Genomic DNA, 23,938 nt, shown 5'->3' with positions numbered 1-23,938 from the left:
AAGAGAAAATTTCAATTGTGTTACTTTTTAGGAGTAAATTTAAAATACGAAATATTGAGTATATATTCCTAAAACATATTACCTCTTCTGGAGGTGAATTGTAATATATTCACTTCAAAAGCGCGTTCATATTTATGGGATTTATTAATATTGTTACATTCACTTCGGGGAATGGATTAATATATATCAAAAGTTCTCGTCCTTCAGGGAACGGAACATAATTATTTGAATGTGAATTAATCACACCAAATTGTGTGACGGCTTAGAACCTCTTTTAAGATATTGCTACTTCATGACCAAATCGAGGCATGCTAATGTAGAGAAATTTTCTCTAATTTATCTTCAATTGTAACCATAGAAAACCTAAATTATCACTTCAGAGTTGCAAGCAAACTTATTGTCTTTGCTTGCCTTTAGATTCAAGTTATAGGACTTCAATATAAGGTAAAACCCTTACCTGATAAGCATGAAATGCTTTTAAAGTGGTGCTTGTGTTTTATACATGGTAGACGATGATGCTCATGAAATCATCGTAACCAAGAGCGTGACTTTAATTGGAACACATATCTTCAACCGGGAGGGACGTTACTGCCAGCATCTCAACATCTTAGTTGGTTAGAACTTACTTAATTTTAAAGCTCTACCATTCACCTGAGATAGGAAAATCAAATTCGAAGTAAGTGCTCAAAATGGCAGAGTCTCGTGCTGGTAACGTATTATAAAATAAAGACTGTAAAGTAAATAAATCAAAGACAAGTATAAAGAGAGATTTATATATTATTGAACTTTCAAACTGATGTACATAATGAACTGAAAACTACTCTATTTATAAAAGAAATGAAGCAGCTGCGAAACTTTTCAGGAAGCAGCTGCGAGGTTTTTCTTCAGTTGCTTATCAGCTGTCTGCATGAGCTGTTTGCAACCTGCATGTTTAATAAGAAGCTGCCGCAACTCATTTCATTAAGTTGTCTGCATCAGCTGCTTACAGATAAACTTTAACAGAGTAGTAAATGAATAATATTCTTTCTATAGCGGAATATTAAATGAACATCCACAATATAATTATTTTCATAACAGAAGTAATTATTATTTGAATATTTACTTTATAATTAGAAAAAATAGTGACTCGTAAATCGTGATCTTATGAAGATTATTAGGTAATAACAAAATCCCATTGGTTTTCAGTTTAAGTTCCCACAGTAATGAATTTTGCTCCTTCCGATGGACACCATCGTTAACTCAGCGCTCGAAGAAATCTGCGCGCATGGCGATTCCGGTCTCCCTCTCTCTAAACTCTGGCAAAAGCTACGGCCTTCAATTTCAAATAAAGGCCTTAAACTTTGCCCAAACGTCAAAAAGGTCCTTTGGTCGAACCTTATTGACATTCCGGGCCTTAAATTCGAATCCCATGGCGTTGTTTATAATTCTCAGGAGGACAATTGTATTCGATCGGTGGAGCAAAGTGAGCGATTGAATTTGAAAATTATAGCGCCGGATTATATGTGTGATAATTTCGTTGGAATTTATGATATTGAAGCCTCTGATGCTAAGCTTTCTAAGCCTGAACGTCGTGCTCTTGGTTGCCTCGCCACTCTTAGGTTTTCATTCAATTCTTTCTCTGTTTCTTTTCTGAGCATATTTCAGTTGCTTACCGTTACTTACATAGTTTGAGTGAGCACGGAATTTTAAGAAAAAAATTACTACTTTCAAAACGTTGTAGCTACAGTATTAATCATTTAATTAAGGGTAAAATAAGAAGTTTAGAATGCACATTCCTTTTGTAATAGGAAAGCGTGCCATATAAATTGGAACAGAAGGAGTATTATTTTTCGAGGAGTGAGGTAGCTTGTGTTCACCTTGACTAATGTAAACTACTAAAGACTGAAATTATAGATGTTGGGTAAACTGGAAGAAAATGGGCTCACATTGAGGGTTGTAATTGGGATTTGAACCTGGAATCTCCAGGTTGTTAATCTTATGCATCACTCATCCCTTTGGGAGACGAGCATATAGCAATTATATAAGCTGTCGTAAATCAGCAGTCTTTTTTTGTAGCGAAATTTGGTGAAATCATGCTTATGCTGTGCTTAGTTAGAGGTTGTAGTTTTACTCTATGTGATTTGGAAGGTGGGAATTTAAGTGAAACCTTGAGAAAATTTGGAGAAGATAAAGAAAGTTATTCATTAGGTTGGGGCTTATAGATGATATTTGAAATTCTTTTGTCAAATAAGTGTTTGTTTTACAATCGGGTTCATTCTTTCAACTTCAACTTTTTTTTATTTTGAAATGGTAAGGTATTATAGATATAAAAGAATCTGCACTAAGAGAACTTCAACTTGAAATAGAGAATTTGAAATTTGAAAAAGTTATTTGAGAAGTGTTCCAATTTCAAATGAAGCAATAGTTTCGACACACAAAATTTTAACTTTTTTTTCCAAGTGAAAGTCATGTCCAAACACAACTCAACTTCCAAATACCCTTTTTCAACTTCCACTTCAAATACTCTTTTTTTTCATAGTAATGGAAGTAGCTTTATTGCTGATCAAAGTCTCTTAACTATGACGAGTTTCAGAGGAAATGGAATTGCCCAAAATGAGCTTGGTAAAGACTTTGACATTAAAGGAAATGACATGTTCTACATATTGAAGAAGCTTGAAAGCCGAGGATTGATTGTCAGACAGTCAACAATTGTTAGGACAAGAGACATGGACGGAGAAGGAGACTTGAAAAAAAATCCAGTTAATACCAATATGCTCTACTTATCACGCTATGCAAAGAATTTGGGTAGTCAACAAAGGCTTGAGATAACCAAGGGGGATAATTCCTTGGCGGATAGTGAGATCATTGATGGAAGAGATGAAAATAGTGGTGGTGTCGCTGAGGAATCTCTTAAAGTAGATGTGCATGTAAAAGATTTTCTTCCGGAACTAGAAGCTATCTGTGATAAGCTTGAAAAAGCTGAAGGAAAGGTTAGTTGTAAAGTTGAATGCTACATCTATCTGGTTTTTAGATGTACGCTATTGCTGATTCTTTTATTTCTTTTCATGTACAAAGGTCCTTGCTATAACAGATATCAAGCAAGAACTTGGTTACCGAATGACTTCCGGGCATAGGCGATGGAGATTTGTACCTTCTTTTCCACTGATTTCCTTTTTTTGTTGTTTTACCTTAAGTATATTCCAACTTGTGAACCCATCACATGCATCATAATTGAATCTTTTACCAAAACGTTTACCCTAGGTTCTCAACAAGCTGAAGGAGGCTCAAGTGGTGAAGACGGAAAAAGTCATAGTAGACGGGAAGGTAAGTGAAAAGTACTTTATAAGTACCAATTGCTGTGGGTTTTATCTATTACACTTTTTTGGGTCAAATATCTATTACACTTTTACAAATATCTAAGACATCATGGAAGTGCTCATGACTCCACTGCATATTCTCCCATTTCTTCTATTGTTTCTCTTTTTCATCTATGGAATTGGGTCCAAGGGTAGTATAATTAGTTTTCTAAAATTTTCTCCTATTGGAATGAACACCTTTGTTAGGTATCCGCTGAAAATTGGTCGAATTACACCTGCTTTCTGAACAAATTTAATCTAGTGGAATGCAGTTTCATTATTGTTGATCATTTATGCTAGGTTTCTTTATTGTTTGATAGGTGTTTCAACCAACTTTATCACTTACAATAAACAATATTTTTGACTAGATCTTTTGCAGCTGTTTAATCCAATTTCTACTGAAACTTTAGATGTAGAAAAGGCCTTGCTTTAATCATAGAATTGTACAGTATTTTTAGGAGAACAAGTACATCAACATAGACTAATTAATTCCTAGTTCGTTGGAGATCCTTGAATCAAGGGATTTCATCTGAATTGTTTCCTAGAATAACTCCTAACAACTCTTCCTAAAATATCTGCTAACCTATATTTACAGGAGCAGATTATAATCAAATCCGTCAGCTCATTCGAGGAGCGGATTATTATCAAATCTGCCAACTCATTTGACACTCCCCATCAAGTTGGCATGTAAATATCGAACATGGCTAACTTACTGACGTAAGACTTAGAACTAGTTCTAAAAAGACCTTTTGTGAAAATATCCACAACTTGTTCAGTAAGCTATAAGAGTTGGATTTGGAGATTGGTAGTGGGTATTGTCTTTTGCTAAGTTACTCTTAATGACATAACTGAAGTTTGTGTCCAAATAATAGGGAAAAGATTCATGGGGTTGAGCTGATCGTTTTCTTCGGGGGGGGGGTAACTTACTTACAATAGATTCCAGTGCAAGTTTCTTACTTTCATCTTTTCCTGTCTTCATCTTCTCTCTAACTAAACAGATTTGAAAGTTCCACTTTTATCCCTCTACGTTTTATAAAGAAAAAACCTGTATGTGCCATCAACAGGGAAGATGGAGAAGTGTTTCAGGATTTGAGCTTTAAGAGGAACTTCTAAGATTGGAAGGTGTCAGAATTTCAAATATTGGTTGAATTACTTATCAAAAAAAGTACATCTCAGGATCACAACGATGTATGGAGGTGGAAGCCAGGGAACAGTGGAGTTTTTTCTGTTAAGTCTTATTATAGGAAACTTTTGATCAGGGAGGAGGTAGACTTTCCACGTTTTTCTGTATGGATCCCTAGGGTACTGAGAAAGGTGTGTTTTTTCACCTGGTTAGCAGCATATCTAAGGAAGAGGAAAATTACTTACGTCAGCAGGTGTTCTATGTGTAAGGGATCAGGTGAAGACGCGTACCATCTCCTTCTTCATTGCTCGATAGCTTCTTGGTTATGGTGGGAAATCCTGTATCGGTTTGGTACATTTTGAGTGATGCCCGACACAGTGAAAGAAATATTGTTTAGTTGGAATTGCAGAAGACGGAGGAGGAGCCCCAGAGCATGGAAGGTTGCTCCACTTGCACTTATGTGAGTCGTGTGGAGAGAGAAATAGTAGAGTTTTTGAAGGGTAGAGAATAATTTCGCACAGTTAAAAAATAGCCTGAATAGCCTCTTGGCCCTTATTGCTTTTTGGTGCACTCTTGAGATTCCTGTATGTATAGACGATTGGGTGAATTTGTAGAGAACCATTTGTTTTTGTTAGGTTTTTTACTTTTTGGTATACCACTTGTATGCAGGTTTTTGTTCGACTATCAACAAATTTTGTTTACTTCATCAAAACAAGAACAGTCTTAAGCTCTTACGTATATTATTACTGCTCACAACATGGTAGCTGGCTGTACTCCAACAAAAGTTTTCATTTTGTGTGAATATTAGCTAAAACAACTGCAGCCTATGAATTAGGACTTTGACTGGCTAATTAATTGCTTAGCTTTTGCACCTTCGCAGGAACTCGAGTGTATATATCTATTGAAGGCGTTTTCACGAAAACATTTTGAGCCAAAATCTAGCATGCGTGGATGTGATGATCTTGATAATGAAACAGCAATGAAAAAGGCCAAGAGAGGTCACATTTCGGACCTGCTTTTAGAGCTTCCTATAGAGCATCAGATTTACGATATGGTTGATGCTGAGGGAGGTAGAGGGTTGCCATTCATTGAGGTATAGGATATTTTCTTTTATTAATATCTAATCTAATGCTGGTGTCATTTTGCTAGTGCTGCTGTTATTTCACGTGTATATTCTCTTCTTCATTTCTGGTGTAATTTCATCGATCTATAATTTGTGTCTTGGATCATAATTGTTTGGTTCTTTTGTCAATCAACTTGAATTCATGATCATTTTTAGGTATAATTTCACCCAAAGCCTCATTTTTTGTCTTTATGATCATTCTTCAAGCCTTGGATAATATTTTGAATCTTTTGTGAGTTGGGTATATGGTGATTTGGTACTCATACATGTGTATAATTTGGATAATTTATAGTTACATTCCTGTACTTGTGTGTGCATTGACTTTCAAAAATATCACTCTTATGTGAGGGTTCCTTCATATGTACATATGTGATTCTTTGCCATTATAATGTTCACAGGTGTGCAAAAGGCTGGGAATAAACAATAAACAACACTATGGTCGGCTGTTTGATATTATTAATAGATTCGGAATACATATGGAGCCAGAACTCATGAACAGAACCAAGGGTTACCGACTCTGGACGCCTGGAAACCGTAATCCTGGAGCTTCAACTATCACTCTGAAGGAACCAGTAGTAGACCCTTCGGAAATTTCTGGGTGCACTCCACTTGGAACACATTTAGAATTTCAAGAGAACTCGGCATTAGCTATACAAGCAGTGGATGCTTCAGTTCCTGAAGGTGACAGTGCAGCTAATAGCCAAAATGTAAACACAGGAATCGAAACAAAAGTTTCTGATGGCTTGGTGCTGGATGAAAAGGATGAATCTGTCCCACTTTTTCTGAGCAGATCACCGGACTCGACCATCAAGGTAAGCAGTATCACTTCTGATCCAGATTTACAGACTGTGAGTGCAGCATCACTGAATGTTGCGCCAGTGGAAGCGCTGGCTCTTGCTGTGCCTACACCTTCAAGACGCCGATCTTATCCAAGGTATCCCTGTCTTACATTTGATGCAGCCAGTGCAAAGAGGGAGAAGTGGATACTTAAACTTCTACAGGTGTTTTTACTCGCCCGTTCTTTTAAGCTCTTCTGGCCGTTAGGCTACATATTTCCACAGGTGAAGGATCACAAATATTTTCTCTTTAATCAGGAGGAGAAGTTCCTGGTCAGATCAGAGCTATACAGACGGATTCAGGATCTTGAGAAGGAGAAGACGACAATGACGGACAAAAAGACCTTAGATCGTTGTCTGAATAAGCTCTTGCAAGGAGGACATTGTAAACTTATCGTTGTTTATGTCCCTGTTCTAACAAATTGCAGAAACAGCCGTCGGATACAGGTGGTTTTGCACCCTTCGGTTTCTACTGTATCTGCTGAACAGATTCATGAGAGATTCAGGTCTTTTGAGACACAAATTCGCTCTCAATCCTATTCTCAATTGGAAAAGGGAGAGCCAATTCCTCAACTGAATGATCTCACCAGGACCCATAAAAGCATAAAATTGGATAACCAAGCTGAGCGAGCTGAAGCCATGCGTGCAAATGGATTTGTACTGGCCAAGATGGTTCGCACAAAGCTTCTTCACGTCTATCTGTGGGAATATGTGAATAATTTGCCTTGTTGTGATGATGATTTGTCATCTTTTAAAAACGGCCATGACCTAAAAAATCCTCATAGTACATGTAAATTAATTGATCTAAATGCAGCCATTAAGGCCATGCCGCTTGAACTGTTTTTACAAGTTGTTGGATCTACTCAGAAGTTTGAGGATATGATAGAGAAATGTAGAAATGGATTTTGCCTTTCTGATCTTCCTCTGCTGGAGTACAAGCGTCTGATGGATATCTTAGCAATTGGACGACTATCATGGTTGATTGACATTTTACGACGTTTGAAGGTATGATGAATTTTACTTTGAAAATTTCAATCGTTGATGCTTGGTGCAATGTGGTTGCTAGACGAGGCTTTCCCCATAATCTTTTGATTCCTAGAGGCTGTAGGAACTATTGGGATAAATGTTGCTATTGGAAGAGGGGTCCATTCATTCATGCTTTTCTCAAAAGACAAATTTTCTTCTATCTACATGCCCTATTTCCATAGGAGCCTAAAATGTTATCCAACAGTTCCGCTGGAGTTCACTTTCAGTTTCCATTATCCACTAGATGTATGTCAGAGGCTTTTCAATGAAAGGAAGAGATCATAACTTAGTTCAGGTTTCTTGTAGAGAATCTGATAAATGCAATTCAGTCACTGATATCTCTTGAATAAGTTCAGAAATTATTTAAGGGAGAATTTTGATGAGAGTGAAAATTGTTTTCTTTGTAATTATCTCAGCAACTCTGTTCTGCTGGTATTCTAATATAAAGTTACTCTTTACCGGTTAAAAGAAAGTTGTTTTCTTCCAGAGTATTTAGAACCTGCGGAGTACTCTAAGAAATAGCATTTTCTGTAGTTTAAAGCTATTACCTGTGGCACGTCTAATAGGTAATGAGTTTCAGGAGTTTATTCAAAGAAAGTTAATAATTATAATTCGCGATAACTGCCTTACAAGTTATCTCTCCCTGTGAATACATTTTTACTAGCTATTCCTGTAAGTAAACTTAATCCTAAAGCTGCAAATATTGGTGAAAAAACTGGAAGTATTCACTCTCTGAAAAAGAAAAGATTCATGTAAGGAAAAATCAAAACTGAGTTATGGAATTCATTATATTGAACTCCTTCCTGTGCTTTAATGAGAAAGTATTGGGTGTTAAGAGTTTCTGTGAGTTGTTTATGGATGCAGTAGTTAATTGGTCTTGTAATTCTATATGGCAGTTGTTTCGGCTTGTATGTGGTGGACATCCAGAAAACACAGAAAATCTCCCTCATACTACTCTGACTCATGCATTGGAGCTTAAACCTTACATTGAGGAACCTGTTTGCTCAGTGGGTTCATCTCATGTTATTCATTGTCCAGATCTTCGCCCTCAAATCAGACATGATTTTGTTCTTTCAAGTAGAAAAGCTGTTGAGGAATACTGGAACACTTTAGAGTACTGCTATTCTGCTAGTGATCGTAAAGCCGCTTTGCATGCATTCCCCGGCTGCACAGTTAATGAGGTTTATCCTGTTTATTTTCTTTGCATTTCAGTGACTACTTTGAATTTCCATTCTTTGAGCGTAGTGATGTCCACGGGGAGCCGGATGACACCGGGTCTCTTTCATATGCAGCCTTACCTTGCATTCCTAAAGAAGTTGTTATGTAGCAACTCAGGAAAAGGCCCAAGAGTTTATAATACTTGATGCAACAGAGTGCTTAAAGCCAAGGGGCGTTAATAAGCCAACTTATGTTGAAGTTTTACACTTAATAGCATGTCTAATCATTTCCTTGGAGTTCGATTGGATCCTTGAAATTGTTAGGAATGTGGGGCAATTTCTTGTTGTACTGCTATTTTTCTATGATTTCTTATTTGTTATTTAAAAAAATTACTCCCTCTGTTCCGTTTTACGTGACAGCTGGAATAGGAGTTCAAAATGTTAGTCTGACTTGTATATTGTATCAAATAATAATTGAAGAAAAATATTAAAGTAATGGTTGAAAAGTTACCTTAATAGAGGAAAGATCAAGTCAAAGTTTAAAATTTGAATAGTGTAGTGATTTGAATTCTGGAAACTTGTGAAATTTGTATAGAAATGGAACTAGGGTCAAGCATTTCAGAACATCCCAAAGTAGAAAGTGGCCTCGGAAAGGAAGGAAGAGCATTTTTCTTTGATTTATTAATTTGGAGCAATAAGATGGATTGCCGTGCAAGATTATTTCAATGCCTATCAAAAGGAAATAGATAGCCTTTTAAAACTGTCATTTGTTTATAAAGTATGATGGCTAACTTAGCTTAGTCAGTCTCTTCTTCTTTGCGTGTTGATGGCTTGTTCGTGCTTAAAGACTTCCTGCTGATGAGTATTATGTTTGGAGAACTGTTATTTTCGTTTCATCTGTTTTGTTGCATTATATCTAATTTATATATCCCTCTTTATTGTTTTTCCTTGGTTTCTGTTTGTGCTGAGAGGGAAGTATAATGTTTGTCAGGTATTTCTCTTCAAGTCATGGGCCTCAGTTAGAGTTATGACGGCTGATCAGCGGGCTGAACTCCTTAAGCGTGTTATTAACGATGGCCCGCACAGAAAACTTTCATTCAAGGAGTGTGAGGAGATTGCTAAAGATCTGAATTTGACTTTGGAGCAGGTTCTTCTGTGTTTTCTTTTGCCCAACCTCTGAGTTGCAGTAAGAAAATTGTTTAATGAACTTGCAGGACATTTTGAAGTTGAACTCGTTAAAGAAGTACTACTCTGGCTGATTATCTCACTTATCTAACTGTTAGACTTGATGAATTTGTAACTGTATCTTTGTATTAGGTAGCACATTTAATTAATGTATCAATGAATGCATCAAACAAGCACCCAAGGGTGTGGCCTAGTGGTCAATGAAGTGGGTGAGAACCATGAGGTCTCGGGTTCAAATCCCAGCGGAGGCAAAACACTAGGTGATTTCTTCCTATCTATCCAAGCCTTGGTGGACAGGGTTACCTGGTACCTGGCACCTTTGCTGGTGGGAGGTGACATGTATCCAATGATTAGTCGATGTGTGTGTAAGCTGGCCCGGAAACAGGGGCGCCACATAGTTGGTGGTTGCGGGTTCGGCCGAACCCAGTAGCTTTTGTTCAAACCCTATATTTGTATTAAGAAATTCAATGAATATATACAAATTATTAACTTTGAACCCAGTAATTTAAAAGGATTATAATTTCGAACCCATAAAATTCAAGTTCTAGCTCCGTCGCTGCCTGGAAACCACGGTTAGCAATAAAATAATAAAAAAGAATGCATCAAACGACGCCTAATGATCACTATTATATGCATGAAAAGCTAAAAAGTAGTTTCCCATTAGAAATCATCTTGATTGGGACTCTCATGTAATGAGTGAAGAAATTATTCTAGACCTTAAGGGTTAGTCGTTTTGTTGTAGAAAACTGTGTTTTTGTTTGATTAAACAAATTTAATTAAATTAGTATTTGGGCTGTCACATTCTGAGAGGCTTTTTTACCTGTCACAGGGGAAAAATAAGCTAATTCCAATTATAATGTCTCATTTAATGATAACGGTATTCAAGTTATACATCTTTCAGTCAGGTGACAATTCACTTGCAGGTACTTCGAGTCTATTATGATAGGCGACAACGAAGACTTACCAGATTTGAGCGAGCTTCAAATGCTGGAATGGGCGAAATTCAACCAAATCAAGGTACACCTACATTATCTCCAAAAAAAAGGAAAAGATCGGTAAAAGGGAAATCCTCAAAGCATGCAGAAGCTGGCATCGAGTTTGGACAGCCCCATCAGACGCTTAGCCAGATAGTCAATGAGGAACAAAGCTCTTTCCTGTCTACTTCTTGCCCACGCACATGCAGCTTGGAGGAATATCACGTAAGAGATGATGTGGTAGCTGCTGAAGAATCAGAATTACCTGAAGATGACGGGGTAGGACGTGCTTTTCTTGCTAAATGTGCCTTGTCAAGAGTAAAGCCTACACGCAGGGGAAAGTTTCATTGGACAGATGATGCAGATAGGTAAATGTTTTGACTTACAGAATTTCTTCTACCTCAGGAGGTAAAAAAAACTAATGGGTGGTCGTTGTGAACTAAGTTACTCCGACATGGCAGTTTAGGTGCCGCACCTGTGTCGACACGACACTAGCATGGTTGTGGGTATGGGATCCGTTTCGGTTCTGGTCAAACAATTTTGGGTACTTTGACCACGATGGACAAAAAAATTTGAGACGAGATACAATTTGATTCTCGAAATCATAACCAAAACTAGGGTAAATTTGAAGAAAATAGTAGACCTTATCTAGCAAATCAATCCTTTACTTATCTACAACTTGAGAATAAAAAAGAAATCCACGCTTTATAAGCTATACGTAAGTATTCGACAAAATTTCTCATAATTTAGAGATATTTTTATTTTTTTTGAATTATTTTTAGCCGGATCCCCGCACCCGTATCCGTATCCCCGAATCTTAGAATTGACATCTCGAAGGATCTGACCTCTAGATCCGCACCCGTGTCGGACACCCGCACCCGTGTCCGAGCAACTTAGGTTGTGAACAGATGACAATTAGATTTTTAAGCTTAAATCCTTGTCATAAAATTGGTGATTTACTGCCGCTCCCTTAATGCTTTATCCGTGTTAACCTGTTGCCGGGATCTATTTGTATTTTTATGCTTGTTACTTGGATTACATGAGAAACTTCATGTACAGGGAACTGGTGATCGAATATGCAAGACACCGAGCTTCTCTTGGAGCAAAATTCCATCGTGTAGACTGGGGAAAACTTCCAAATCTACCAGCACCACCTGATTCCTGCAGAAGGAGAATGTCGGTGTTATTGAGAACTAGTCCACAGTTCTGCGATTCTGTTATGAGACTGTGTAATGTGCTTAGTCAGCGTTATGTGCATTACCTTGAGAAATTCCAAAATAAAACATTGAACCATGGGGGTCACAAAGCAATGCACTGTGATTTTTTTAAACTTACCTCAGACTTCCTCTCTCAAGAGCCGTGGGATAACTTTGATGATGCCAATATAAAATTGGCCCTGGATGATGCTCTGCGATACAAAAAGATAGCCAAATCGGCGACCGTGAAGGATGTTCAACCTTTCTTTGATAAGTGCTCAGATGTTAATACCGATGAAAGACATGTGAGATATTTCATGAACTTGCATGGCATGAATTTGTCCTGAATTTTTTAGATTTAGGCTTACCATTTCGACAAAGATTTCAGCTACTTGAGATACCTGCACTTGCTCTAGATTGTTTGCAGAAGTGTAGCTTACTTGTGTTTTACGAAACAAACTGTGACTAACTCTATCTTATGTTTTCTTTACCAGATTTTTATTAGAATTTTTTTAATTTGGTTCATGTTCCCTTCTCTTTCAGGTTTCTTATGGTCCTCAATCAGTTTTACCACTTTCTTGTGGCCAATATGTTGAAAATTTTCCTGGAAAGACGGAAGATTCTAGTGCACCATTAAGCTCAAATAGGATCTTGCAGAAGTATGTGAAACTTACAATTGGCGGTACCGCCATTAGTAAACGGTTATATGAATCAGTAGCTGTTGCTAATGCTGCAGAGCTATTTAAGCTCATCTTCCTCTGTAGCTCAAAATCTCCGCTCGTGCCGACCTTGCTTGCTGAAACTTTAAGGCGCTATTCTGAGCATGATCTCTTTGCTGCTTTCAACTACCTCAGGGACAAAAAAGTTTTGGTAAATCTTGTTTTTTATTATGTATTTAGCTGTTAGCCTTGGAATATTTCTGACTTACACTCCCTCCATCTCAATGTATATGATGATCTCTCTCTTTTGAGAAGTTCCAAAATATTTTATACGATTCCGTTAAGTATTTTACTTTATAAGATTTCCCCAACTTTTAAGAATTCAAATTCATCAAACTATTCAAATGTGTACTTCAATGTAATGTAAGATTAGCTTTTCATTCATCTCTGTAATATTTTCGTCCACTATGCTAGTATAATAACGTCTAATATTTTGTGTGAGTCAAACGCCATATAGAGAGACAGGAGTATAAATTTACAGCTTTCTTCTGAAACTAATCTTTCATCTATATCCTATTAACTTAAACTTAGAAATAAATGAAATTCAGTTTTAGTTTCTTTCAATAGGCGTTCTGTTACTGCAAAGACCCACCCTGCATCTTGACCTATAAATTTTTTTAAAAAAAGAAGAGAGACTCATCCTGCATCTTTTTTTTTGGAGATATTTCCTAAGCTTTAAATCTTTTCTCCTTGCAGATTGGGGGAAATTCCAATAGTCCTTTTGTCCTTTCTCAGACCTTCTTGCATTGTATATGTATTTCTCCATTCCCACCTAATACTGGAAAAAGAGCTGCTAAGTTTGCTAGATGGCTTTGTGAAAGAGAGAAGGAACTGATTGCTGAGGGGGTGGATATTCCAATTGATTTGCAGTGTGGAGATGTTTTCCACCTCTGTGCTCTACTTTCTTCAGGAGAACTATCAATTGCACCATGCCTACCGGATGAAGGTGTTGGAGAGGTTGAGGATTCCAGAGTAGCTAAACGTAAATACGATGACAGTGAATTTTCTGAGAGTGATAGGTATAAAAAGTTGAAAACTTCAACGGCTGGTGATGGTGAGATTTGCTCGCGACGTGCAAAAGGTTTTCCAGGAATTAGGTTGTGCTTGAGGCATGCTGCATTTTCAAGAATAAAAACTATGGATTCACTCAAAGACATTGACAAATATAATCGCACTGTTGAAGAGCATCAAGCCGTTACTAGATCAGGCGCTGATCTTGGTAGTGTCTCATTCGACTCAGATGACCAAGTAAATGAACTTCATGATAGTGGGGTCCCATATACTGCAGTTTCTCCCACCGAGTCACCATGGCAAGCCATGACTACCTATGCTCAACATGTTTGTTCTTTTGGTTCTTGCCCTGAACAGAATTCGCTGGTACATCCAGAAATGTTTAGGTCTGTTTATTCTGCTATTCAAATGGTTGGCGACCAAGGTTTGTGCATGAAAGACATCTCGAAGATTCTGAAGATGCAGGGTATGTGACGACAAACCTACAATGTCTTTTAACCCCTCCGTTTAGATATTCATGCATCTGGTAATTGTGATTTCAGAGAAAAAGGTTTCGGAAGCTGTTGTTGAGGTGCTAGAAGCATTTGGACGAGTTTTGAAGGTTCGTCTGAATTAACAGTTAGCTATCTTCCCTTGTTTTCCCTGTACACCATCGGATGAAGTTTCATATGCACCTACTTAGAATTACTAATAAAAGATGTCCGATGAAATCCTCAGTTGTGGTTTATCTGGTTTTATTTTGTGATATATAATGATTTTCACTCATTTAACTGGATAGAAAATATTAGTAAAGGGATGATTTAAAAAGAAGTCTTTCTTGTAGAGAAAATAGAAGCTGTTTGGTTTATTTGTTCTTTTAACAGATCCATGTAATGGTTAGGTTGATGTGGATTCACCTGGGTAGATTTTTATGCTAGTTTTTTCTTGAAACTCCTCTAGTTTCTTCATCGTGGGTTTAACTTTTCTGTGTGGTGTGTTTTGTTGTCACGTGCATGTCTAAATCTTGAGAATTTACTTAATATGTACTGACGAACCACTCCTGAAAACAGATGGATATTACCTTGAAATTCTCAGGAGCCCCCAAGCTTTGATTATTTTTAGAATTATGGCTAACTTTGGTAGCTTTTAACATTAAATGACTGTTTTAAGTGCCACATGAGATAAAAGATTCAGAGGATTTACCATATTCACCTGAATTTTTTTGTAAAGCATAATGTACCGAACCAAATAGGGAGAGAGGATGGGAATAGAAGCTATGAGCAGATGGGTAAATGCTTGGCAAATAAGTTCCCTTATGTCTTGAGTTGGTTTAGTGGTATAGAAAATTTTGGTAGGTTTAAAAATGAATCAGGTGATTAGGCACCAAACAAGTGTCTGTGTCTGTGTAGTCGTCATAAACAGACACACATGGACTTCAAAATTATTGTATTACTAGATTGCTCATCTGTTTCACTTTTGGTGTGTTGTCATTCTTCTCATTAAAGGGTTAGCATGTCTCTTGTGTTGTGGATTCATATATCATTCAGCCCCGTGTTCTACGAATAAGATGGACTTACATGCTGAATTTGCCACGGACCAGCTTGTTCGCATATTAGATTGTGTGGAGCTAGCCACTAATACTCAAAATAAACCTATGACATTATGTACTGTGCTTGGTGTAGTTGTTTGTTTTACATGCGGGATGATCAAAGGAAAGAAGGTATCGTGCTAGAAGTCAAAGAGTATGAAACAAAGTACAGTAGATAAACCATTGGGTGTTCTGTTTGACTAATCATCTAGTGGGACCCAAAAATGCAGGTCAATGCCTATGATTCTATTCGGGTGGTTGATTCTTTATATCGTTCCAAGTACTTTTTGACTCCAGTGGCTGCTATTCATCAAGATGCTACATTATCTTCTTGTGGAGATTCTGAAGCTAAAGTAGATGAGTCTATTACCCACAATGGAGAAGATCATAAAGATGTTGAGTTGCAGAAGGAAATGAGTGGGAATTCTGATAAGGTACACAAAATCACAATTCTTAATCTTCCTAAAGCAGTTGCTGAACCTTCCAGTGAAAAGCAAGCCATCAATGAGGCCAAAGGTTGTCACCATACCGAAGCTAGTTCACCCACAAGAAATCATCCAGAAGAACCATATGAGCTCCGCTCTAATGGTTTGCATTTGTGTAAGCCAATATTGCCTTGGCTAAATGGTGATGGTACGACAAATAAACCTGTCTACAAGGGACTTGTACGCCGTGTTCTTGGCATAGTGATGCAAAATCCAGGAATAGAAGAGGTATGCCCTTTTACTTTTGCGAAAACATGGATACCTTATCATAACCAGTGAATCTGTGCAATTTAGAACTGTCACTTTCAAAATTTGTGCGTAATGAATTGCTTCAAAATGTTAGAGAAAAATTGATCTTTGTTGGTTGTAGAATAAATCAGTGAATTTCTCCTTAATTTTTGTGTAACTCTCTTGTTAATATAGTTTCATTTTTCATTGTATCCAGTCTCCCCACTTGTGGGATTACACTGGGTATGTTGTTGTTGTTGTATCCTGTCTTTTCTTATTTCCTTCTACTTTACTTGTAGGCTTCTGTAAAAGGTGCAATCGTGTTAGGTTCATTTGCTTCTCGATCTTTTCAATGTGCTCTCATGGATTTTCTGCTGTGTTCTTGAGAACACCACTTTATATCAATTTTTAGTGCTTCACGTCATATGAATTCACTCATTTCCCTATGAATATTGGGACTCAATCATAGGATCATTGTTAATCTTCATTTTGATCATTGATGAAAAAACTGTGCAAACAGTAACCAATTTAAACATCCAGTATGAGCTTTACTATTTATGTATAACCGTCCTCATAGCAAATTTTTTGTATAATATATTATATACACACAGATACTTCTGATTTTATATTTTTAGTTTGAAACTGACTACTTAATTATTGTTCAGGGTGATATTATCAGGCAGATGCATGTTCTGAATCCTCAGGTATCAATTTTACTTACGTTTCTTCAAACTTGTCTAGGCAGGCCCCAAATTGAGCTTTGATTTGTTGAGAATCAATTAAAAAGTAACATGAAGCTAGCATAGCCACTTTCCATGGAAGTGGCGCATTGCATTTTGTGTTTCCTTTGGTTTCCTTGTTGCTTAAACCTATCTCTAGGGAGGATCTTATAAAGGTAAAAAAATGAGTAGGAATTAAATATTTGAGGGGTTTCAATGTTCTTGCCCAAGAAATTGCAAATTTTCCAATAATCTACGCTCCAAAGGCTTTCTCTTTCCATAAGTTATTACTCCTAACTGTTAATATTTTTTTTCAAATTTTCTATTATTTCTTTCTGTAAATTCTTCTAAGGTGATTCATATTGCCTTTGTGAGTGCGCCACATGGTCTTAGTCTTTATCTAACCTTTTATTCTGGAAGTCCTGATATGCCTTTTGAGCATAAACCAATCATCTCTTTACCACACTTATATTTCTCAAAGCTAGTATCTTTTTCTAGTTTGTGAGTCCTAGGCAGAGAATTGCCGGCATGTATAATATCCATTAGTTCATTGGTCCTAAATTTGCAACAAGGGGAACAATTAGATATCTAAGATAATCAAAGGTTTGGTAGTAATGCAGAACTCACTACCTCAAAGTCATCTTCAACAATTATTCAATTTTTCTTATTTGTGGCTAATAATGCGTTATTGGTATGAGATAGAGAACTCTTGATATTAAAGAGAAACTTTTATCTTTACCTTTCTTATCTTCTAAAACATGGTTGTTGTGTCTTTTAGAGTTGCAGAAGTTTGTTAAACATGATGGTTCTGGACAACTATATCTTTGTGCGTAAGATTCCTCAAACAAAACCAGTCGAGGCCCCAACGCTTCTTGGTAGTCTTCTTGGTAGCCATTTCAAGAAGGCGAAGTTAATTTCAAGGGAGCATTTCTTCGCAAACCCCTCTAGCACACACCTCTTGTAAAGAACAATAAGTATGTATTTGTGTGGGTCGACGTTGGATCTAGTTATTTATTTGTTCTTCGCTTTTTGTCTCCTAGTGCGAAAACAGCCTCTCTGTCCTCCCAGGGTAGGGTTAGGATTTGCGTATACACTACCATCCCTATACCCAACTTGTGGGAACTCATTGGGTTTGTTGTTATTGTTGTTTTTTTGTCTCCTAGTAGTTGTTTGGGACTGAAGCGTAGTAGTAGTCGTTGTTGTTGTAGTCCCCTAGTGTTGATCTTGTATAGTAATTTCTCTTGGAAAAATGCTTAACTTGTAGCCCAATCAGACATGCCAGTTTAGTTTAGAAGCATGTTATCCCCTATTTAATCCGATAAACTTTTCCATTTTCCTTTATGTGCAAGGAAAATTAGAAGGGGGCAAATTTGGGGAAAATCTTGATATCTAAACACTCTTTGAGAGTTCCACATTCTCTAATTTAAGCTGCGTTTATACTAAAAGTACATTTTTTTGCCTTAATTTTGGGAGTATTGGTCCTGAATTTTTTTTCTTTTCTGGAAATGATGTTGGAAGTTTATACCGACTTTGGAGTAGACTACAGTTGTAATATTTTAGTGGTTGCTTTGAAAATAAATCATTTAAAACGTTGAACCAAACTGTTGATAAAATATTTAAAAAGCCTTAAATATATCTTCGAGGCTTCTGGAGGGCAATGTGTACAAAGACCTTACCTAATGGCACAACATGTAATAAAATAAAAATAAAAAGGTAGCCCGGTGCACTAAGCTCCTGTTATGCGCAGGGTCCGAGGAAGCTGAACCACAAGGGTCTATTGTAATAATAAAGAATCATAAAAAAGAGAAATAATAGTACTAGTAGTACTGATAATACTAAGAGACACTAGCGATTACCCCTTCCCCCTAATTCTCGATCTCCACCCTTTTCTTATCGAGTGTTATGTCCTCGGTAAGCTGAAGCAATAATAAATACTCCCTCTGGTTCACAATAAGTGACCAATTTGCTTTTAGCATGCCCATTAAAAAAAATACTAAATTCTATACAAAAATACCTATTATGACTAAACTACTCCTAATTAAACATTTAATATGAGGAGTAAGAAAACTTTTTAGAAATATGTACATTGGGATTATTTTGTAAAAACAAATTGAATTCTTTCTTGATTACATAACTGGACACTTATTTTGAACCAAAATAAAAAACAAATTGGTCACTTATTATGAACCGGAGGGAGTACTGCCTAATCACTTTACCTTGATACTTCTTAGGCCAACCCTACCCTTCCAGAGCCTCGCTATGGTCAACCTCTGACAGATAAAAAATAGCGCATAGACACCATGTATAGATGAAAAATTGCAAAAATTACAAGTTTACAACTATGAATGTGAGTTTCTTCTAAATATTTTTTAAACCAATTTTCATTAAAATTAAAAATCGGAGTTTGTTAAATATTTTATAAAAACCAAAATAATCACTTTCAACAAATTTAAAGGACCAAAGTTGCTAAGTGGTATATTTAAGGAACTATTTTAAAACCACTTAAAATTTGTTTAGTTATCAAAACCAGATAAATTAAGGTAGCAGTTGCCGAGGTTGTTTGAGCCATGAACCCAACATCCTTAGCTGCTCCGAAAGCTCTGTTAGAGTTAAAAGCAGCTTTATTTCATGGCTTTAAATCATTCAATCAGCTTAAACACATTCACGCTCGCCTTGTTCGTACAGGGTTTGAACAAAACAATTATCTCTTAAACTTATTATTAAAATACATTTTAAACAATTTCAACAACCCTAATTATGCTAAAATTGTTTTTAACCAAACTCAAGAACCCAATATTTTTTTATACAACACTATTATTCGTGGGTTAGTTTCAAATGATTGTTTTTTTCAAGCTATTGAGTTTTTTAAATTAATGAGAAAAGATGGTTTTTTGCCTAATAATTTTACTTTCCCATTTTTGTTAAAAGCTTGTGCTAGGTTAATGGATTTTGAACTAGGTGTTAAGGCTCATACACTTGTGGTGAAAGGAGGGTTTGATTGTGATGTGTTTGTGAAGACTGGTTTGGTTTGTTTTTATGCTAGGTGTGGGTTTCTTGAGGGTGCACATAAGGTGTTTGATGATATTCCTGAGAAGAATGTTGTTTCTTGGACCGCGATAATGACGGGGTACATCGATTTTGGGAAGTTTAAGGAAGCGATTGAGTTGTTTCGGAGATCGTTGGAGATGGGTTTGAGTCCGGATAGTTTTACGCTTGTTCGCGTGTTGTCTGCCTGTAGTCGTGTAGGGGATGTTAGTTCCGGTGAGTGGATACATAGGTATGCGGTGGAGATGGGTATGGGAAGGAATGTGTTTGTTGGTACTGCTTTGGTTGACATGTACGCTAAATGTGGGAACATGGCGAGAGCTCGTGAGCTTTTTGATGAGATGGTAGAGAAGGATGTTGTTTCTTGGAGTGCTATGATTCAGGGTTACGCGGCGAATGGGCTTCCGAAAGAGGCTTTGGAGTTGTTTCACAAGATGCAGGGAGAGAACCTTAGGCCGGATTGTTATTCAATGGTTGGTGTACTTTCTGCTTGTGCAAAGTTAGGAGCGCTAGAAGTTGGCGAATCTGCTACTAGGTTGATGGAGATGGATGAGTTTTTCTCGAATGCTGTTTTAGGTACAGCACTAATTGATATGTATGCTAAATGTGGGCGAATGTTATCAGGTTGGGAAATATTCAAGCAAGTGAAGGTGAAGGACAGAGTAATCTGGAACGCTGTTATATCGGGTCTTGCTATGCACGGGCACGTGAAATCTGCCTTTTGTTGTTTTGGTCAAGTAGAGAAACGTGGTATAAAACCTGATGGAAACACATTCATGGGTCTCCTTTGTGCTTGCACTCATGCTGGTCTTGTCGACGATGGTCGGAAATATTTTCGTAGCATGACTCACTTGTACTCTTTGGAGCCAACAATTGAACATTATGGTTGCATGGTTGATCTTCTAGGCCGAGCCGGTTTGCTAGATGAAGCTCATTCGTTGATAGAAATTATGCCAATGAAGGCTAATGCTATTATTTGGGGAGCACTATTAAGTGGTTGTCGGTTACATCGTGATACCAAGTTGGCTGAACATGTACTAAAGCAGTTGATTGAATTGGAACCATGGAACTCGGGAAACTATGTTCTCTTATCAAACATCTATGCATCTAACAACAAATGGGACGATTCGGAAAAAATCAGGTCTACTATGAATGAGAGTAGAATGCAGAAGATTCCTGCATATAGTTGGATAGAGATTGATGGAATTGTTCACGAATTTCTTGTTGGAGATACATATCATCCTATATCAGATAAGATATACGATAAACTCAGTGAACTGAGCAAGGCGTTAAGAGAGGCGGGCTATGTTCCAAAAACGGAATATGTTCTATTTGACATTGAAGAGGAGGAGAAGGAGCACTTTGTTGGCTGTCACAGTGAGAAGCTCGCGCTTGCATTTGGCTTACTAAGTACTAAAGCTAGTGATGTTATCCGAATAACTAAGAATCTCCGTATCTGTGGTGATTGTCATACATTCTTCAAGCTTATCTCAAAGATATCGGAGAGAGAAATTGTCCTCCGGGATAATAACCGTTTCCATTGTTTTAATAAAGGATCATGCTCATGTGGAGATTACTGGTAAGAGTTCAGTTGGTAACATGATGTTGCAAGCTTTTTATTGAGCAAGTAATCGAGAAGAGAAAGAATATTGAAGAGGGAGGAAAAATAGAGGCCAAATACTGTCGTACTTTTATGCTGATCAGGTTAACTCATACTAAAAGCACAAGAGATAGACCTAATATTTCTCTGTCAGCAAAGAGTACTATCAACTAAATAAGAGGAGCAATGCTGTGCAGAAGCTCACTGTTCTTTGAGCCCAGGGTCTATCGAAACAGCCTCTCTACCTTCACAAGGTAGGGATGAGGTTTGTGTACATGTTACCCTACCCAGACCCTACATGTGGGATTATATTGGGTTTGTTATTATTGTTGTAATGCTGCGCAGAAGCAAAAATACTGTTATCGAACAATATATGGTGTTGATCAATTGGATTAAAATGAGGTCCACAATTTGTAGCTCCTCGCGGAGATATTGGGGTGTCCCGTTGGAAGTCTTTCTATAAATGCCTGGTCTTGTTGCATACTTTAAATCAGTAGCTATATCGGATGGTGTCATAGAAAAGACAGGGAGAGCTGGCCAACTGGAAAAGACAATACTTATATCGGTTTGAGAGAAAGACATAACCGGTTTTTTTAGAACAACAACAAGCCCGGAAGGGCAGAGACACTATTTCCGATAGACCCTTGGCTATTTCTTTTAGAGCAAAAGGCAGAATGTAATGACCTTGAAACACAGTTGTATCTTTTTGCTAACCTTTTGGCGCAACAGGGCTGATGTTAATGATAGAGAAGCCATACTTGACTTTCTTAAACTCATTACTTAGCTATCCCTAGCATCTCTTTATGCTGGGTGTTCATATCAATAAAAATACCCAATTGTATGTATATTAGAAAAAAGATTTGCTTTATGAGGAATTTGTGAATTATGATCTAGATTATGGGTTATTTTTGCTTTGCTAATCATTCGTTGATCACCACTACTGATTTGTGATCTACCTATTTCTTTTGGTTGTCTAGAACCTTTCTTATATAGACTAATGACAAGAAACAAAACGAAGACAACTTCTTCCAAAGTCAATGCCAAAAAACTCAGTAAACTAACTGACAGTAGTGGCGGAGCTACAAGTCCAGCTACAGGTTCGACAAAACTCAGTAACTTCAGCTCGAATACTGTATTACTTATCCTGTCATAGATTTCAGAATCCATATACTAAAAATCTTGACTCCGCAACTAACACAAATATTCATCAAACAAAATAGTTAACCATCTGAATCTCTTTTTCTTAAACTCATTACAAGAAACAAAAACGAGGAACAACAATCTTCCAAGATTACAAGTCTAGCTACAGGTTCGACAGAACTCAGTAACTTCAGCTCAGACTCTATATTACTTATCCTGTCCCAGATTTCAAAACCCATATACTCAAAATCCTGACTCCGCGACTAACACAAAATCAAACAAAATACTTAACCATCTGAATCTCTTTTTTCTTGAAACCACATTTCTCATAGAAAAGTCTATTTTCTTCAGTACAATCAAGTATTACCTTATAACACCCCATAGAATAAGCATGATTAGCAAGATACTCAACAATTCTTTTACCTAATTGCATGCCACGTGTACTCGAATCAACAACAACATCCTCAATATGTCCAGCTTTTCCACAATTTCTTACGAATTTTTTTTCGATAAATACACTTCCAGTTGCAACAAGTTTCCCTGATTTAACATCTTCAATCACACAAATAATATGTTCATCTCCATATTTTGAAATCTCTTCGAATCTTTCCTTGAATTTTTCGTCTGTTACAGAATCACAAACAGTTAATTGCTTTAACAATTCAATAAAACCTTTTTCTTTGTCTGAAATCTCCAGTTTGCGGATATGGAATGTGTCTCCTTCAGTAGAATTATTGCTCTGCATTTTTGCCTTCAAAAAGTAACTAATTAAGAAACTTGTAAATGAAATTTTTTAAATCCAGATCTATTATTAATTGAGACTGTATATTAAAAGAAATTAAGAAAATAATAAAACCGTAGGAAGAAGGAATTGATCTTACTTGAGAGAGAGTTGGGGAGAGAAAGGCGAAAGAGATCGATTTGTAGCAAATTTACCAACTGCTTTTTGGGTACAATTTCAGATTTATCGTTACAAAGTGGGCTTGTGATCCGAAACGCAGAAGGCCCAACCCTTCTGTCCAAATATAGCCGCTTTTGAAATAATAACCGATATATATATATATATATATATATATATATATATATATATATATATATACACACACACACATCTGTATGTTATATACAAAAATTATATAAATTTTATAAACTTTTTCAGCTATCAAATATAAATAGTTTCTGGCGTCAGGGGCGGATTTAGGGGGGCGCAAGGGTGTTCACCCGAACACCCTTCGCCGAAAAATTACACTGTATATATAAGGCAAAATCTATTTTTATCTCTATATATTAAGTTTTGAACACCCTTAACACAATCCAAAAGTGTAGTTTAGTGGTCAAGGGTGTTCAAAATCTACATAAGGTCATGGGTTCAATTCCCACTAGCTACAAAAAATATTTTTTAAAACCCCTTCGTGGAGATCCTGCCTCCGGCACTGTCGTGGGATGCTACGCTACTGATTTGGGTGGGT

General features: G+C 36.9%; 2 protein-coding genes and 1 non-coding gene across 3 annotated transcripts; 2 read left to right on the top strand and 1 right to left on the bottom strand.

Annotated features, from left to right (window-relative positions):
- Positions 1-1,163: 1,163 nt before the first annotated feature.
- Positions 1,164-18,020, top strand: LOC104225494 (uncharacterized). The gene is made up of 17 exons (XM_009777304.2): positions 1,164-1,598; positions 2,573-2,969; positions 3,055-3,126; positions 3,241-3,303; positions 5,339-5,551; positions 5,980-6,582; positions 6,676-7,422; positions 8,340-8,624; positions 9,592-9,747; positions 10,709-11,127; positions 11,819-12,260; positions 12,499-12,825; positions 13,371-14,151; positions 14,228-14,286; positions 15,483-15,965; positions 16,631-16,669; positions 17,463-18,020. The coding sequence occupies exons 1-17, from the start codon at positions 1,222-1,224 to the stop codon at positions 17,646-17,648; spliced, it is 5,649 nt and encodes a 1,882-aa protein (XP_009775606.1). The 5' UTR covers positions 1,164-1,221; the 3' UTR covers positions 17,649-18,020.
- A 1,123-nt stretch (positions 18,021-19,143) lies between these two features.
- LOC104225493 (putative pentatricopeptide repeat-containing protein At3g08820) lies at positions 19,144-22,204 on the top strand. The gene has a single exon (XM_009777302.2). It carries the CDS (start codon positions 19,252-19,254, stop codon positions 21,310-21,312), a length of 2,061 nt encoding a protein of 686 aa, XP_009775604.1. The 5' UTR covers positions 19,144-19,251; the 3' UTR covers positions 21,313-22,204.
- Positions 22,205-22,532: 328 nt separating this feature from the next.
- On the bottom strand, positions 22,533-23,441 carry LOC104225492 (uncharacterized). The gene is made up of 2 exons (XR_011400933.1): positions 23,351-23,441; positions 22,533-23,093 (listed from the first exon to the last, which is right to left on the bottom strand). It is a non-coding gene; the product is annotated as an uncharacterized protein (transcript).
- Between the last annotated feature and the right edge of the window lie 497 nt (positions 23,442-23,938).

Source organism: Nicotiana sylvestris, chromosome 7 (assembly GCF_000393655.2).
Source record: "Nicotiana sylvestris chromosome 7, ASM39365v2, whole genome shotgun sequence".
NCBI classification, from domain to species: domain Eukaryota; kingdom Viridiplantae; phylum Streptophyta; class Magnoliopsida; order Solanales; family Solanaceae; genus Nicotiana; species Nicotiana sylvestris.
Note: the sequence above shows the minus strand (reverse complement) of the source record. Positions and strands in the feature narration are given on the sequence as shown.